Source organism: Canis lupus, chromosome 19 (assembly GCF_048164855.1).
Source record: "Canis lupus baileyi chromosome 19, mCanLup2.hap1, whole genome shotgun sequence".
NCBI classification, from domain to species: domain Eukaryota; kingdom Metazoa; phylum Chordata; class Mammalia; order Carnivora; family Canidae; genus Canis; species Canis lupus.
The window spans coordinates 45,105,751-45,121,386 of NC_132856.1; the positions used below are offsets into that span (position 1 = coordinate 45,105,751).

Here is a 15,636-nt window from a genome sequence, read left to right on the forward strand (position 1 = left end):
AAAAGAAAAGAAAAGAAAAGAAAAGAAAAGAAAAGAAGACCTCCTTCTCTGGCAACCTCGGAAGATGAACAAGGCTTAAGCATCTCTAGAAATGTCAGTTACCAGTCACCGTGGGAGCAGGAACTAGAGCGTTAAAGGATCACTTCTAAAGAAAATGCCAAGGGATGCAGCTTTGGCCTCTACCAACCTTGTCAGCATCTCTAGACTTCTCCAGAGAATGGATTACTTTTTCTGCAGCATATAAGCTCTCTTCCAGTTTCTGTACTTTTGCCATCTATGGGGAAAAAGAAGTATTTTGAGAAAAAAATTAAATCACACACACATATAGAAAAAAAAAGGGGGGAGGTGAAATCTGCTTTTCACATTACACAATGCTCTCTAGCTTAAAACTTGAAAACGAGAAGCTGGGTTAACAGGCAATGATGATGCTGTGGGTTTCCAACAAGGGACCACCAAGAAAGTATGACTAGCCATCTAGGAGTTAGGAAAGCAAGAGTTCAAAAATAATACAACCAACCAACAAGTCCTTCTTTTTACTACCAATTTCTGACACCTGACTGCTGAAACCGTGTTTCTAATACACCTATTCCAACATCAGGAACAGAAGTTACAGATCTCAAACTCTAAAATTAGAGCAGAGGTCACTCACCTGCTGCTCACACTTGGCCATCTCTTTCTGTTTCTCCTGACGCACAACCTCAAGAACTTCTAAGATTTCTCTGGAAGAAAAGAATGATTTTTTTTATTCACAACTTATTCCAATAGAAACAGGAATTAAGTGTGTTTGTACAGAAAAGATTCAATGAACTGCAACAGAACTCTGTGCAGCACACACATGGTGTTAGGCATTGCATTCCAGGAGGAGTCCGATATCTACCTGTTTCTTCAACAATTATTTAAGGAGATCCCATCTTTGGGCTACGACTTTCTTTTTCTTCAGAGCACTTAGGGCTGGCTAACATAAGCATTTGTTTATTACCTATCTTTGTGTGCTAGAATGTGAAACTCATGGGGATGGGGATATTTTGTTCAGTCTTACTTCTAAATAAATGTTCTGGCATTTGCCAGAATAGTGCTTGGCTTGTTGGATATCACCTAGTATATGAACAAATGACTAAATGTTAACTGCTTCCAAACTAGGATGTAGGCCCACTAGATGTATTCACCCCTGTATCCCCAGGCCCAGAAGACAATCTGAGTCATACTAAGAACTCTACAAGCATTTGTTGAATAAATAAATACAATTTCTTCTCACTAGAGTAATGAGCATCCTGTTGGCTGAGGCCAAGTGACTGACAGAGATCACTAAGGGAAAGAACTTGGGAGAGAGCAGGAAGAAAGACAATGGCATTCATGTGAAGAGACCAAGAGAAAAACAGAACAGCTAGAAAAAGAACAGTAGAGACAGAAATAAAAATCAGTTCCCCACCTTCCAGTTATAAAATTACTGTGATTTATTTAGAGAATGCCCTGGGTTCTGATCACTACCAACTGCAATTTGTTTCAAAAGTATCACAGCTGCTTATCAAATGCTTTTGAAAAATTAAGTTTCTCTACCCTCTTACACAAAAGAATCTGGTATTTTAAAATGCTTAAAAAAAAATAACTTTACAGGGTATCAGCAATAAAAAAGTAACTCAAGTTAATATGGTAGTAAATGATATTCTAGTCAACTAACGGAAAAGATAAATAGCACTCACTTAGAACTGTTCTCTTTATCTTCTTCAAATTGTAATAATAATTTGTTATTGCGTTCTTTTTCTGCCTCAAAAAGCTCCACCAAATTCTAAAAGACAACGTCACATCAGATTTTAAGTAATGGTTACTAGCAACGTGTAATCAACAAACACATCAAGTATCTTCTATGTCAGCAGGCATGATGGGCCAGTACAGGAAGTTAGGGAGAGGTCAAAACAGACTTTGCCCTGTGCTCCAGGGAACAATCACACATCCAGGACAAATTCATCAATAAGCAATAACCTTCTTAACTTACATTCAGATCAGATTTCAGAGTTTCATTTTCTTTTTTGCAGTTTTGTAGGTTTTTTGAAAGTTGGTCAATTTCAAACTTCATTACTTCTTGTAAGTTGTCATAGGAATCCTGTAGGCAGGCTTTGCTCTCAAGAAGCTTTTCCTTTTCTAATCTTTATCAGGAAAACATTTTTACAATGGTAAATATAAACATTAAATGTAGTTCTGCTAGTCAGATTATCGGCAGTTCCACTTCTCCCATCTACATACAGACCATTCCCAACTTACAGAAGCCTTGACTGACATAAAGCTCCTCATGAACTTGTGTGGAATGCCCACAATGCACAAACATATAAGACACACTGGACCACAGAGCAGTGTGATAGGGATGGAAAAGACAAGGTGGGCATGTAAGCCTATAGCCGCCTACCTCCTCATTCTTCCTCCCGTGGTCTCAACTGCACGTGCGCAACTGATGGGCAGTTAGGGTCATGGATTCGTTTTAGGGGGTGCCAGACCTAAACCTCTCTCATGTGAGTTAGGGACTGGCCTTAACTTAGTTTTGGTGGTAGCTCACCTCTATCCATTCATCATCACATATTCTCTGAACTCTAGGAAAGTTTTAAGATGGCAAATGGGGCTTTAATTTGATCAAGAGAGTAAACTCCCTCAGACAAAACTCTCATAATTCATATAATTATTATTTCCTGCTTTTTAGGTTCTCATCCCCTCATTCCTCTCCACACATTTTATGACACACCCAAACATCCAGAGCTTGGCCAAGAACTTATAAACAATGAACCTGACTCTGGCACCATCCAAAACAGATGTCCCAGCTTATACACAGGTCATTAGATGGGGATTGATCTGCTTTACTAACTGAAGCAGGGCAGAAGCAGCAAATTTCAAAGCAGTATAAATCAGCTGCTAAAGACAGATATACAGACAAGAGACGGGAACAAGAGGGGATGTATTTATGATATAAACTGTATATATAAAGCAGCCAAATGATTCAAGAAACACACAGTGGTGTTGTGCTATTTCATGCAGGGGCCTCTTCATTGCCTGGAAGGCCATGGAGTACAAGCAGCCCAGAGAGTGATGCCCTCAGTGTTAAACCTGAGTCACTGAGAAAAATTAAGTTGCATCTAATTTAAAAAGCAAGGAAATAAGGACACCTGGGTGGCTCAGCGGTTGAGCTTCTGCCTTCACGCCCAGAGTGTGATTGTGGAGTCCCGGGATCGAGCTCCACATCGGGCTCCCTGCATGGAGCCTGCTTCTCTCTCTGCCTATGTCTCTGTATCTGTGTCTCTCATGAATAAATACATTAATTAATCTTTAAAAAAAAAAAAACAAGGAAATATGCTCGCTATTTTTAAGACAGAATTTAAGCATATAGTCAAATATTGTGGGGATTCTTAACATTTTAGATCTATTTGAACTGACATGAACATCAGGAAGTTAAAACCCAATGAGATTAGTTGAAGTGACCTTTTCAAAAAAATCACACAAAATTAATTTACAACAGAGCCAAGATTATAATCAGTGACTAAGATGTTGAAAACAGATGCCAGGTGTAAGAAAAAACAACAGTGCACCAGGGATGACAAATGGCAACTGGCTGGAGTCTTGGTGCTGGGGACAGTGTGTAGGGGCAGTGGAGGGCATGTGGACTCTGCACACACCCCTGTCTCATGGGGTGAGACTCTGTCTCAAGAGTCATTCACATGGCAGAGATGGGATTTTCAGAGGACGCTAAAAGACAGATTTTTATAAGAAAGCTTTCAATTTTGAGAATGCTATGCTAAGCTTTTTCAAATCATACTGGGCAGGCCCAGTAAAAACCTGTCTATATGGATTTGGTCTGCAGACCTCAGGTTTTCTTCCTCTATTTTAATTCCTTACATTTGGGGAAAACACATACAAATTGCAGATTTAAACCTTTGCAACGTCTCTGACACTCACCGTATCACATGCCAGATGTCTATTATTAAGTTATTGCCATGGACCCACAAGTTGGCATTGACACCACAAAATGGTTTTACAACAGGTTGAAATTAGCAAGAAGAATAGTAAAAACAACTTCTGTCTATCATTCCTTTGTTTCAAGAGTACTAGCACTGACTCCCACTGGCTTCAGGTGAGTTACCATGGACAATAGTGACAACTGCTGATTTAGTCAGTCTCATACTGTGTGTCCCTTCTAGTAAGAGCACACCTTTTCCTCTGGAAAGGTACTATGTTGGGCCCATGCCATCTCAAACTCTTGATGAGTAATTGGCCCAAACTCTCAATGAGTAATTGGCCCAAAGGTAAGCAGATGACTCCCGAAAGGCTGATTTGGATTTTCCCTGGGACTGATACACGGCTTCTGGGAGAGAGGTCATTGTAGGGATCGTTATGCTAAGAGGCAGAAGATGGAGCTGTCTGAGGCAATCTGTTCCTTGTCACATAAAGGAAGGCTCTCAAAAGTAGGACAGAGTAATGGCAACATACTGAGGGAAAAAGAGCAGGGACTTAGAGAGACAGAGAGAGAGAGACAGAGAGAGAGACACAGAAAGACAGACAGACAGATACAGGCAGAGACACAGAGACAGAGAGAACATGCACTGATGATATCTTCTGAAACTCAATCTAGTTTGTTCCTGAAACCAAAATCACCTCTAGGTCTCCCCAGTATTGTGAGCCAATAATTTACCTTTTTGTTTAACTAGTTTGGGTTGGGTTTATAGCACTTGCACAGCGAGTAGGCCCAGGCTGCAGGCCAACCAGCAACGGGACGTCATAACAGAACAACTCTACCTGACGCTGTCCAGTTGAAGCTGTGTGTGCGCATGTCGATCAGAAAGGCTACTCAGTTCTTTCTCCTGACTCTCTCTGAACGAACTATACTCCAGTTTCATGGAAGACAGCTCCTTGTCTGCAGAATGAAGAACTACACGCAGGTCATGCACCTCACTTTTCAAAACTAAGAAAGAAAGAAAATAAACTCTCAACAGGTTTCTTTATATAATTTTTTTTTTAACAAAGTAGGTAAATAAGTTTGAGGGATATCTTCACACAAACAGCAAAAAAGTAAAGATACCAATTTTAAGATGATAAACAATCAAAAAAAAAAAAAAAAGTTAAACAACCAAGCGGTTGGTACCTAGGGGCACTCAGATTATTTTCTTCCTCCCCTTTGCTTAAGATTTTTGATGTATTTCTACAAAAAAAGGAGACTTAACATCTGTCTCTGATCTGCAGGCCATTTGACTCTACATTTCTCCTGTAGCATGTGCATGAAAATTTAATATAAGGGACAGAAATCAAGAGACTAAGCACATTTTAAGCGATCTAATCTTACTTATTGAAAACTCCTTGGTAATGTACCAGAACTTTCCAAAATGGGTTAAATGCTTCTGGTCTTCTAAGGAAACTCCAACTAAATTAGGTAACTCTTTGGTCAAAGAAAACACAATGGCTGTCTTTTAGCTTTATTATAAACTGCTGCAAACACTTTGATGAAAGGAGAAATAAACTGAAAAAAAAAAAAAAAAAACTGGGAATTAAGCGATATTCCCAACTATGGATATATACAAATACCTAATTTATGCTTTATTTTGTCACTATCAAAACATTATTCATCATATAATTTAAAGACAATTTGTTTTCAAAGCCGTATTAAAACTTTCAGCAAACAGTTCAATCACTTGTTTGTGAGCAGTCCTGGAGCAAATTACCCAATTATGACATATTACTGTTACTTATCACTGTCGTGCAGACTCAAGTTTGGTCATCTAATTTAAAATTTTGAAAAACCCAAAATATAGGGCAAGATTTATTCACAAGAGTCAAAAGACACTGAGTTAACAGTATTCAGATGACAAAGCTCCCAGTTGTTCAAACTCACAGTCATTCTTAGTTTGAGTGTCCTGAAGCTGCTTTTCAAGGACATTCAATTGTGAGAGATGCTCTTGCTGTTGTCTGGTCCAGTCAGTTCTTTCTGATGAGAAAAGCTTTGAGAAAAAGATAAGTTTATTGGAAAAGGAATATTGGTGTACTAAGATATACTATAAATTAGTACCTTGTTTCTGTTTTAAACATCTAGTTTAAGGTCTCTGAGAGAAGAAAATTGGTTGTTCCCATGAGCTACAGTGAGGATGATCAACAAAGGGAAGGATCACTGCAAGCACCTGGACTGTCCATCCATCTTACTTTGTTCCAAACTAACAGCACAAGAGACCTCTTGGCACTATCGACAAAGTGTGCTAGAATTCAGACTAGGGGTGTGTGTGTCATGATCAGAGCAGTATGTGAAGTAACACAATAAATACAACTCAAATAAGCCTTGACAGAGGCTTTGTGAAGGCATTTTCTTCTCATAATCCTTTCACTTTGTGGCTTTGTTTCACGTTATTTTCTGGGGCCACACTCCTGGCCTTACCTCCTGCGTTTGTATAGAGTGATGTTCCAGTTTGTCAATGTGCTGTTGAAGCCTGAGGTTTTTATGCTCTTCTTCATCCAACTTCACTTGAAGGGCATTCATCTGTTCCTACAGCAACACAAAAACTTCTGTTGCCAAAAATTCTTTTTAATGGAACTCTCAACAATCCACTGTCTCTTCGGCATTAGAAAAACAAAAAATTAAATTCAAAACCTTTTATGCACAAAGACATCAGAGGCCAGTTGGGAGCCAGAAAACAATTTCAAAAGACGACACTAATGACTTGTGGGGTCTCAGAATTATACCTGTGGTCCTTTTAATTAAATAGTTTGAAATACAAGGGAAAAGGTGGTTAAAATTAAGTGGATTCAATCACAGAACCATCTTGAGACTTCTAAGAAGTTTTCCCAGGGCCGCATGTGAGTGACTTTACCAGAATGGCCTCTATGCCTTGGAAAGGGCAAAAGTCTGGAATTTGAGAGTGGTGTGGCTCACTCTAAATTTTACTAGACAGCAGAAAAACATTTAAAAAAATAAATCACCAGAATTCTGAAATAAGCACATTTCACAGGTTCTTTCAAATATACCAAAAACTGCCTGAAATTTGATCTATAATAAGATTCTTTCAATCATTTTAATTTTCTTTAGCAGATATAGTACTGTGTCACATAAACCAGACCTGGAACTTGAAGCTGGTGGCAAAGAGACCAGTTTCTTCACATATGAGAGAACCAAAGCCCCAGGAGACTATAGAGGGGGCCTTGCTAAATACTGAAGAGCAAATCAGAGCGGATTTCAAAGTCAGGAGTTTTCACACATCCATATTTAAAGAAATACAATTTTAATAGTATACAGGTTTGAACACTAAACATTACAGAGTTGAAACGGTAAAGGAAGTTTGTTTTTACTCGTGTTTTCTGAAACTAAACATTACCTGCACCATTCTAAGCTCTTCAGAAATGGCCTCAAAAGCTTGTTCATTCATGTCAGGTGGAATTGGCTCATTCAAGATATTATCATCTAACTCACTTGAATTCTGAGTGCACACAGGGCCAAAGCTCCCCACTTCAGGGCTTAATTTTGGTACTGTTCGAGACCAAAGTTGATAAGCCTTGGTTGGCGTAGTCATAATCTACAGCAAAATGTGATTATGAAACAGTATTAGTACGCATGAACAAAATAGCAAAAGTATTTAGTTACTATGTGAACAGAGAGGATAAAATTGAAATTCTAATCACCAAAAGAAAGAGTATCCTTGAGAGGCAGGTGAGAAATGCCTAAATAGAAACAAATCTATCAATTCAATGTGGTCTCAAGCAAAATTCTAGTTAGATTTTTAAAACTGAAACTTGTTAAGCCAATTCCAAACTTCATATAAAGAATATAAGTGTAAGGAAAAACAATTTTAAAAAGAGAACAAATTAGGAAGACTTCCCTGACCCACATAAAAATACATTATAAGGGTATAGGCCTTAAATCGGTGATTAGCATATGAATAGTCAAATAGAACACAGGAAGAAAATACATAGAAAAACAATGATTTATATGTGTAAAGTTCAAAATAGTGAGAAAAACAAGGACTATTAAAAGTTAAATCCCTGTCTCATTCATTTGGGGAATATAAAAAATAGTGAAAGGGAATAAAGGGGAAAGGAGAAAAAAATAAGTGGGAAATACTGGAAAGGGAGACAGAACATGGAAGACTCCTAACTCTGGGAAACGAACTAGGGGTGGTAGAAGGGGAGGTGGGAGTGACTGGGTGGCGGGCACTGAGGTGGGCACTTGACGGGATGAGCACTGGGTGTTATTCTGTATGTTGACAAACTGAACACCAATAACAATTAAATTTATTAAAAAAAATAAATTCCATAGAAACTTAAAAAAAAAGTTAAATCCCTATGTAATACCATTCAAAAATAAAATAGCAGATGGATTTAACATCTCAAAGTAAAGAGAAAATTACAAAAGTAGTGAAAAAAGTAGAATATGCTGATGACCTTGAGGTTCGTTGGGTCTTTAAAAGTACATAAAAGAGGCTCTTTGCTCCTCCCCATTTGACAGACAGCCACATCTGGTGTAGTGCCAGCCACATCCCAGAGACACAGTGGTGAAGGTCAGACTAAACAGATTGGGTGTACTGGGTGCCTGGTCACCAGGGCTGCTTTTAACCCTGGGAAAGTAGACAATGTCACCATTAATGACCCTTTCATTGACCTCAACAACATGGTCTACAGTATGATTCCACCCACAGCAAATTCCACAGCACAACCAAGGCTGAGAACAGGAAATTGTCATCAATGGAAAGCCCATCTCCATCTTCCAGGAGCAAGATCCTATCAACATTAAATGAGATGATGCTGGTGCTAAGTATGTTGTGGAGTCCACTGGGGTCTTCATTTACCATAGAGAAGCCTAGGGCTCACTTGAAGGGTGGAGCAGAGGGGGGCTGGTCATCATCTCTGCCCTTTCTGATGCCCCCATTTTGTGGCAGGCATGAACCATGAGAAATATGGCAGTTCCTTCAAGACTATCAGCAATGCCTCCTGTACCACCAATTGTTTGGCCCCTGTGGCCAAGGTCATCTGTGACAACTTTGGCATGGTGGAGGGATTCATGACCATAGTCTATGCAATCATGGCCACCAAGACTACCGTGGACAGCCCTTCTAGAAAGCTGTGGCATGAATGACAGCTGAGGGGCTTCCTAGAACATCATCCTAGCTTCTACTGGTGCTGCCAAGGCTGTAGGAAAGTCATCCAAGCTGAATGGGAAGCTCACAAGCATGGTCTTCTGTGTCCCCACCCTCAACGTGTCAGTCATGGATCTGACCCATTACCTGGAGAAAGCTGCCAAATACAATGACATCAAGAAGGTGGTGGTGACATAGGCATAGGAAGGCCCCCTCAAAGGCATCCTAGGCCCTACTGAGGACCAGGTTTGCCCAGCAACTCTAACAATGACATCCACTCTTCCATCTTTGATGATGGGGCTGGCATTGCCCTCAATAACCACTTTGTCAAGCTCGTTTCCTGCTATGACAATGAATTTAGCGACAGCAACTGGGTGATGGACCTTACAGTCCATGCTGCCTCCAAGAAGAGCCCTCCAGACCACCAGCCCCAGGAAAAGCAAGAGAAAGAGAGGCCCTTAGCTACTGGGGAGTCCTTGTCCCAACTCACCCAACACAATGAGAATCTCCCGAACTCTACCTAGTTTCCACCCCAGACTCCCTGAAGAAGGAGAGGGTCTTGGGGAGTCCTACCTTGTCATGTACCATCAATTAAAGTATACTGTACCCAGAAAAAGAAAAAGATAAGGAAACCATCAACAAAATAAAAAAGGCAACCTACTGAATGGGAGAAGATACCTGTAATGATATATCTAATAAGAGTTTAATATCTAAAACATACAGAGGGCAGCCCTGGTGGCGCGGCATTTTAGCGCCGCCTGTAGCCCAGGGCATGATCTGAAGACCCTGGATCGAGTCCCACGTCGGGCTCTCTGCATGGAGCCTGCTTCTCCCTCTGCCTGTGTCTCTGCCTCTTTCTCTCTCTCTCTGCATCTCTATGAATAAATAAATAAAATCTTAAAAAAAAAAATATAGAGAATTCATATAACTCAATCCTAAAAACCCCAAATAATCCAATTAAAAAGGCACAGAGGTGAGCAGCCTGGGTGGCTCAGCGGTTTAGTGCCGCCTTCAGCCCAGGGTGTGGTCCTGGAGACCCAGGATCGAGTCCCACGTTAGGCTTCCTGCATGGAGCCTGTTTCTCCCTCCGCCTATCTTTGTCTCTCATGACTAAATAAATAAAATCTTTAAAAAAAGGGATCCCTGGGTGGCGCAGCGGTTTGGCGCCTGCCTTTGGTCCAGGGCGTGATCCTGGAGACCTGGGATCGAATCCCACGATCCCACGTTGGGCTCCCGGTGCATGGAGCCTGCTTCTCCCTCTGCCTGTGTCTCTGCCTCTCTCTCTCTCTGTGTGTGACTATCATAAAAAAATAAAAATTAAAAAAAAAAAAAAAAGGCACAGAGGACCTGAACATTTTTCTAAAGACATCCAGATGCCCAACAGACACATGAGAAAATTGCTCAATATCCCTCATCATTGGAGAAATGCAAATCAAAACCACAATGAGATATCACCCCACCTCATCTATCAGAATGGCCAGCATCAAAAAGACAAGAGACAGTAAATGTTGGCAAGGATGTGGAGAAAAGGAAAGGCTTCTACACTACTGGTGAGAATGTAAATGGTACAGTTAGTGTGGAAAACAATATGGAGGTTCCTCAAAAAAATTAAAATAGAATTATAATATGGTCCAGCAAAATTCTTCTACTGGGTATTAACCCAAAGAAAATGGAAACACTAATTTGAAGAGATACATGCACTCCTACATTTTGTGCAATATTATTTACAGTATCTAAGATATATAAGCAACTCAAGTGTCCATCAATAGATAAACACATAAAGATGTGATATATATATGCACATACACATCCCCACACGTATATACACTGGTATATTACTCAGCCGTAAAAAAGAATGAGACCTTGCCATTGGTGATACCATAGATGGACCCAGAGGGTAGCTTGCTACGTGAAATAAATCAGACAGAAAAAGACAAACACTACATGATTTCACTTATATGTAGAATCTAAAAAACAAAACAAATCAGAAATAGAGTCATAAATACAGAGAACAAACTGGTGGTTGCCAGAAGGGAAGAGGTTGGGGAGATGGGTGAGATGGGTAAAGGGGTACAAACTCCAAGTTCTAAAATAAATAAGCCACAGAGATGTGACGTACAGCATAGGGATTAGAGTCAATAATACTGTAATAACCTGTACGGTGACAGATGATGACTACAGTTAATTGGGTAAGCACTGCATAATGTATAGGATAATATAAAAAACTACCTAATCACTATATTGTATACCTGAAACTAAAATAATATTGTATACCAACCGCACTTCAATTAAAAAATTTTAAAAAAGGAAAAAATTAAAAGGTGAAAAATAAAACCCCAAAAGACTTGCTGATAGTGACTGTCTCCAAAAAGGGGCTTGGCTAGTCGGCAGGAAGGACAGAAGATGGAGAGAGACTTGTCAATGTATACTCTTTATACCTTTAAAAACTCCCATCATGTGAATTGTCTACTCAAACAAATGAATACAATTTCTTTTAAAAACGGTCTCCTAGGGCAGCCCGGGTGGCTCAGCGGTTTGGCGCCGCAAGCAGCCCAGGGCATGATCCTGGAGACCCGGGATCGAGTCCATCGGGCTCCCTGAATGGAGCCTGCTTCTCCCTCTGCCTGTGTGTCTCTGCCTCTCTCTCTCTCTCTCTCTCTCTCTCTGTCTCTCATGAATAAATAAATAAAATCTTAAAAAAAAAAAAGTCTCCTATTAAGTGACATCAAAAATATCACTTCTAAAAATAACCATTAGAAATAAACATCTATTATTAAGTTTAAGCTGTATAAAGAAAGATATTTTTAGCCTTCACAGAATCTGGTACAAAAGCTCAATCACCAGCATCAGCAACACCACCTTCTTAATCTTTTGCTTTCCCTGGGTTCTCCTCATTCTCAGATATTCACTATTTTTTTTTTTTTTTTTAATGAGGGCAATGGTTGTTTAGGAAAAAAGCCCTCTTGTTATTACTAGTTTTATCTTAGATCCTTTAGTGGTCTTTGTCCTTAGGATTTCTATTCTTCTACCACTAACTGGGAGCACATGGTACATTATAGCAACAGCTGTCAAGATCCACCAGGTGCCACAGCTCTATTATCTCACTTAATGCTCTAAAAAACTTACAATCACATCCTCCTCATCCCCACTTAGGAGACCATAAATATGAAGCTCAGAAATGAGGAAACCCTGCCTAAGGATAGTGACAGGTTAAATCTGAACCCAGGTCTGATTTCAAATACTTTCTTTCCCACAACATCCCACCACTGGACCACTGGACCACTGGAGGCAGACATCAGAACAGCTGGATCAGTCACTCTGGGGTTGATTGTCTTGCAAAGGAGTCTAGCATATCTGGGGATCATCTGTGCAGTCTCTCTCCATTATCAACAAAATGGGATCAAACTCATTAGGATTAAAGAATTGCTTCAGACCACCTACCTTAAGTGTTTCAGCATGAATTTTATTTAGGTGAGAAACTTCTTGCCGCTTGCAGGCTTTTGTTGCTTCCAAAAGGTTTTCAAGATTAAGGTTTGCTTTTTGCAGAGATTGAAGCTCTGATTCCAATTCTAGCTGCTTTTTCCTAAGGAATATTTAAAAATTGAGTATTTCAGATAATAAGTAATGTCCTTGTAAAGTACAGTTTATATTCTTATATAACTTGATACTTATCTCTCTAAATCTGAGATATTCTCAGATTACCCTCAATTTCTAGTTGGGTAAAATATGGCTATGTTGACTAATAAATGGTAGAGCTCCGGGCAGCCCGGGTGGCTCAGCGGTTTAGTGCTGCCTTCAGCCCAGGGCCTGATCCTGGGGACCCGGGATGGAGTCCCATGTCAGGCTCCCTGCATGGAGCCTGCTTCTCCCTCTGCCTGTGTCTCTGCCTCTCTCTCTGTCTCTCATGAATAAACAAATAAAATAAAAAAAAAAAAAAAAAAAAGGTAGAGCTCCAACTCAAAAGCCCAAATAGTTCACGTGATACCACACGTGATATACTAGTCTCAAAATAAACACTTTTAGGGCACCTAGGTGGCTGTCAGTTTAGTGTCTGACTGCTGGTTTCACCTCAGGTCATGATCTCAGAGTCATGAGGTTGAGCCCTGCATCTGATTCCACCCTCAGCAGGAAGTCTGCTTGGGATTCTCTTTCCCGCTCCCTCTGCCCCTAACTCCCATGTGCCCTTTACTCTCATGTGCGCTCTCTGCCTCTCTCTAAAATAAATAAAATAAACACTTTTTTATATTTTAGGATAGCATTAACCTTAGTTATACTCTGAATGAAGCTTCTATTTTTTTCTACAAAAGGAGCATAAATAATATTAACAAACCTGTAATTCCTAAAAATACTAATTTTTTTTTTTTTAAGATTTTGTTTATTTATTCATGAGAGACACAGAGACAGAGGGAGGCAGAGACACAGGCAGAGGGAAAAGCAGGCTCCATGCAGGGAGCCCAATGCAGGACTCCCTAGGACTCCGGGATCGATCCTAGGACTCCGGGATCATGCCCTGAGCCAAAGGCAGACCCTGAAACCACTGAGCAACCCAGGCATCCCACCTGATTTAACTCCTTTTTTTAAAAGATTTATTTATTTATTTATTTATTTATTTATTTATTTATTTATTTATTTATTTATTTATTTATTTATTTATTCATGAAAGATACAGAGAGAGAGAGAGGCAGAGACACGGGCAGAGGGAGAAGCAGACTCCATGCAGGGAGCCTGACGTGGGACTCGATCCCGGGTCCCCAGGATCACGCCTTGGGCCAAAGGTGGCGCTAAACCATTGAGCCACCCGGGCTGTCCTGATTTAATTCTTAACAATGTTGATTTAAATTTGGTAACTAGGGCAGCCCGGTTATCAGTGAAAATATCTGTATCATCTAGGTTCATTAAATATATTAAGGAGCTTTCTCTTCATGTCAAAACAAGTTAGTTGCTATATGAGAATTAGTATTTAATGGAAAATGCTCAATTAAATTGATGTTAAATGCTAAAATGAATCAACACTAAAGTTACTCAAACAGGAAAGCATGAATGTGCATTTACACTTTACCTTGTTAGTTCTTTGAATTCTTCATATTCTTGCTTTGAATTATTCAGTTCTGTCTGAATTTGCAAGAGTTGTGCTTTCAACTTCTCAGTGTTCACTAACGAACATGGCTCCTTTGGAGTTTTAGGAGAAAATCCTTGTTGACCTGGTAAGAAGGAAACAACTCGGTCTTTGAAAGAAATAACAGAACACATTTTCTAAGTTCTCTGCCAGGTATCAATTTTCAAGCAAAGAAGGAAAAATGAGAGATGGGTTGGAGAGAGGACCCTAAAAATCAAGAACCTGAGGCTCAACAGGACACAAAGAAAGATCCAACACAGTGTGTCAGAAAGTGCCAGAAGTTGTTTCTGAGAAGTGGGGAAGCCCCAGGATATAGGGGCATATTGAAGGCAACACCTTTTCCATCAGGAGAAAGAGCAAACCATGGAGTACAACACACATCAGGCTGGTGCAACGTCAACAGGTGAATACTGCCGAAATTCATGCTGACAGCTAATGTTAACAGTCAATAATTACTCTGGAAAGGAACCAAACAGCAAAGGCAGCAGGTTGAAGGAGATCGGTATCCTCTAACTGGTGGGGAATATGTTCAGGGATTGCTTAGAAAACTGGATATACAGGAGAGAGTTCTGTGGGAAAACATCACATTAAAGTTGTTTAGAAAATGCTCTTCATTTAGAAGATGGTAGGATCAAGAAATGACCATTAGTATCTTTCAAAGGTAGTAGTATGTCAAGGAATTATTTGAGGTCAAAATGGCCAACAAAATACAGAGCCCTGTAGTGAAAAATGGCTGAAATAATACACAAACCTCATCTTAACTTTGCACCTAAAATCAATCTCTTCACAACCCATGTTTTATTCTTTTAATCAGTCATAACAGAATGGAAGAAGACTTGCAAAATGAAAATTTAAAATAGACACAAACAGGCTTCGTTACAAGTGCAGAATGAGATTAGAATGTTTTCAATTTCAATCTGAAATGACAAAGGCTGAGACAGAAATCTGATAAAAGTCCATGAAAATATTGGGCAGCCCGGGTGGCACAGTGGTTTAGCGCTGCCTTAGCCCAGGGCATGATCCTGGGGACCTGGGATCGAGTCCCATGTCAGGCTCCTGCATGGGGCCTGCTTCTCCCTCTGCCTGTGTCTCTGCCTCTCTCTCTCTCCCTGTGTCTCTCATGAATGAATGAATAAAATCTTAAAAAAAAAAAAAAAAAAAAAGTCCATGAAAATATTCACTCTGAGAGTGGGGCGAACATAGACTCTGTTGCCAAATCCCAGAGCATTAACACCAGGAGCTGCCCAGCCTATAAGTGAGAATCGGCACCAACTAAATCACTTTTCACAGAGTAAAAGCAGATGGAAATAACACACAACTAACAGTGTATGGTGGCCAGTGTATAACTGGCACCCACAACTCCATGATGCAAGTACCACCAAGCTGGGATCAGGAGTCTGACCTTCAGATACCTCTCACATTGAACAAACCTTG

The 15,636-nt window shown here is 40.0% G+C and overlaps 1 protein-coding gene across 4 annotated transcripts in view; it reads right to left on the minus strand.

Annotated features, from left to right (window-relative positions):
* KIF15 (kinesin family member 15) overlaps nt 1–15,636 on the minus strand; it is a 78,293-nt gene that overhangs the window by 17,763 nt on the left and 44,894 nt on the right. For all 4 annotated transcript variants that reach the window (XR_012012106.1, XM_072786545.1, XM_072786546.1 and 1 more), the window contains 10 exons: nt 14,146–14,287; nt 12,528–12,669; nt 7,332–7,529; nt 6,398–6,505; nt 5,864–5,969; nt 4,774–4,939; nt 1,994–2,144; nt 1,701–1,786; nt 650–719; nt 188–274 (listed from right to left, as the gene is read on the minus strand). Coding sequence is in view for 3 of the 4 variants with exons in the window: in XM_072786545.1 (XP_072642646.1) it covers nt 188–274; nt 650–719; nt 1,701–1,786; nt 1,994–2,144; nt 4,774–4,939; nt 5,864–5,969; nt 6,398–6,505; nt 7,332–7,529; nt 12,528–12,669; nt 14,146–14,287 (1,256 nt within the window). In the remaining variant the exon portion in view is untranslated. The remainder of the gene's footprint in view (nt 1–187; nt 275–649; nt 720–1,700; nt 1,787–1,993; nt 2,145–4,773; nt 4,940–5,863; nt 5,970–6,397; nt 6,506–7,331; nt 7,530–12,527; nt 12,670–14,145; nt 14,288–15,636) is intronic.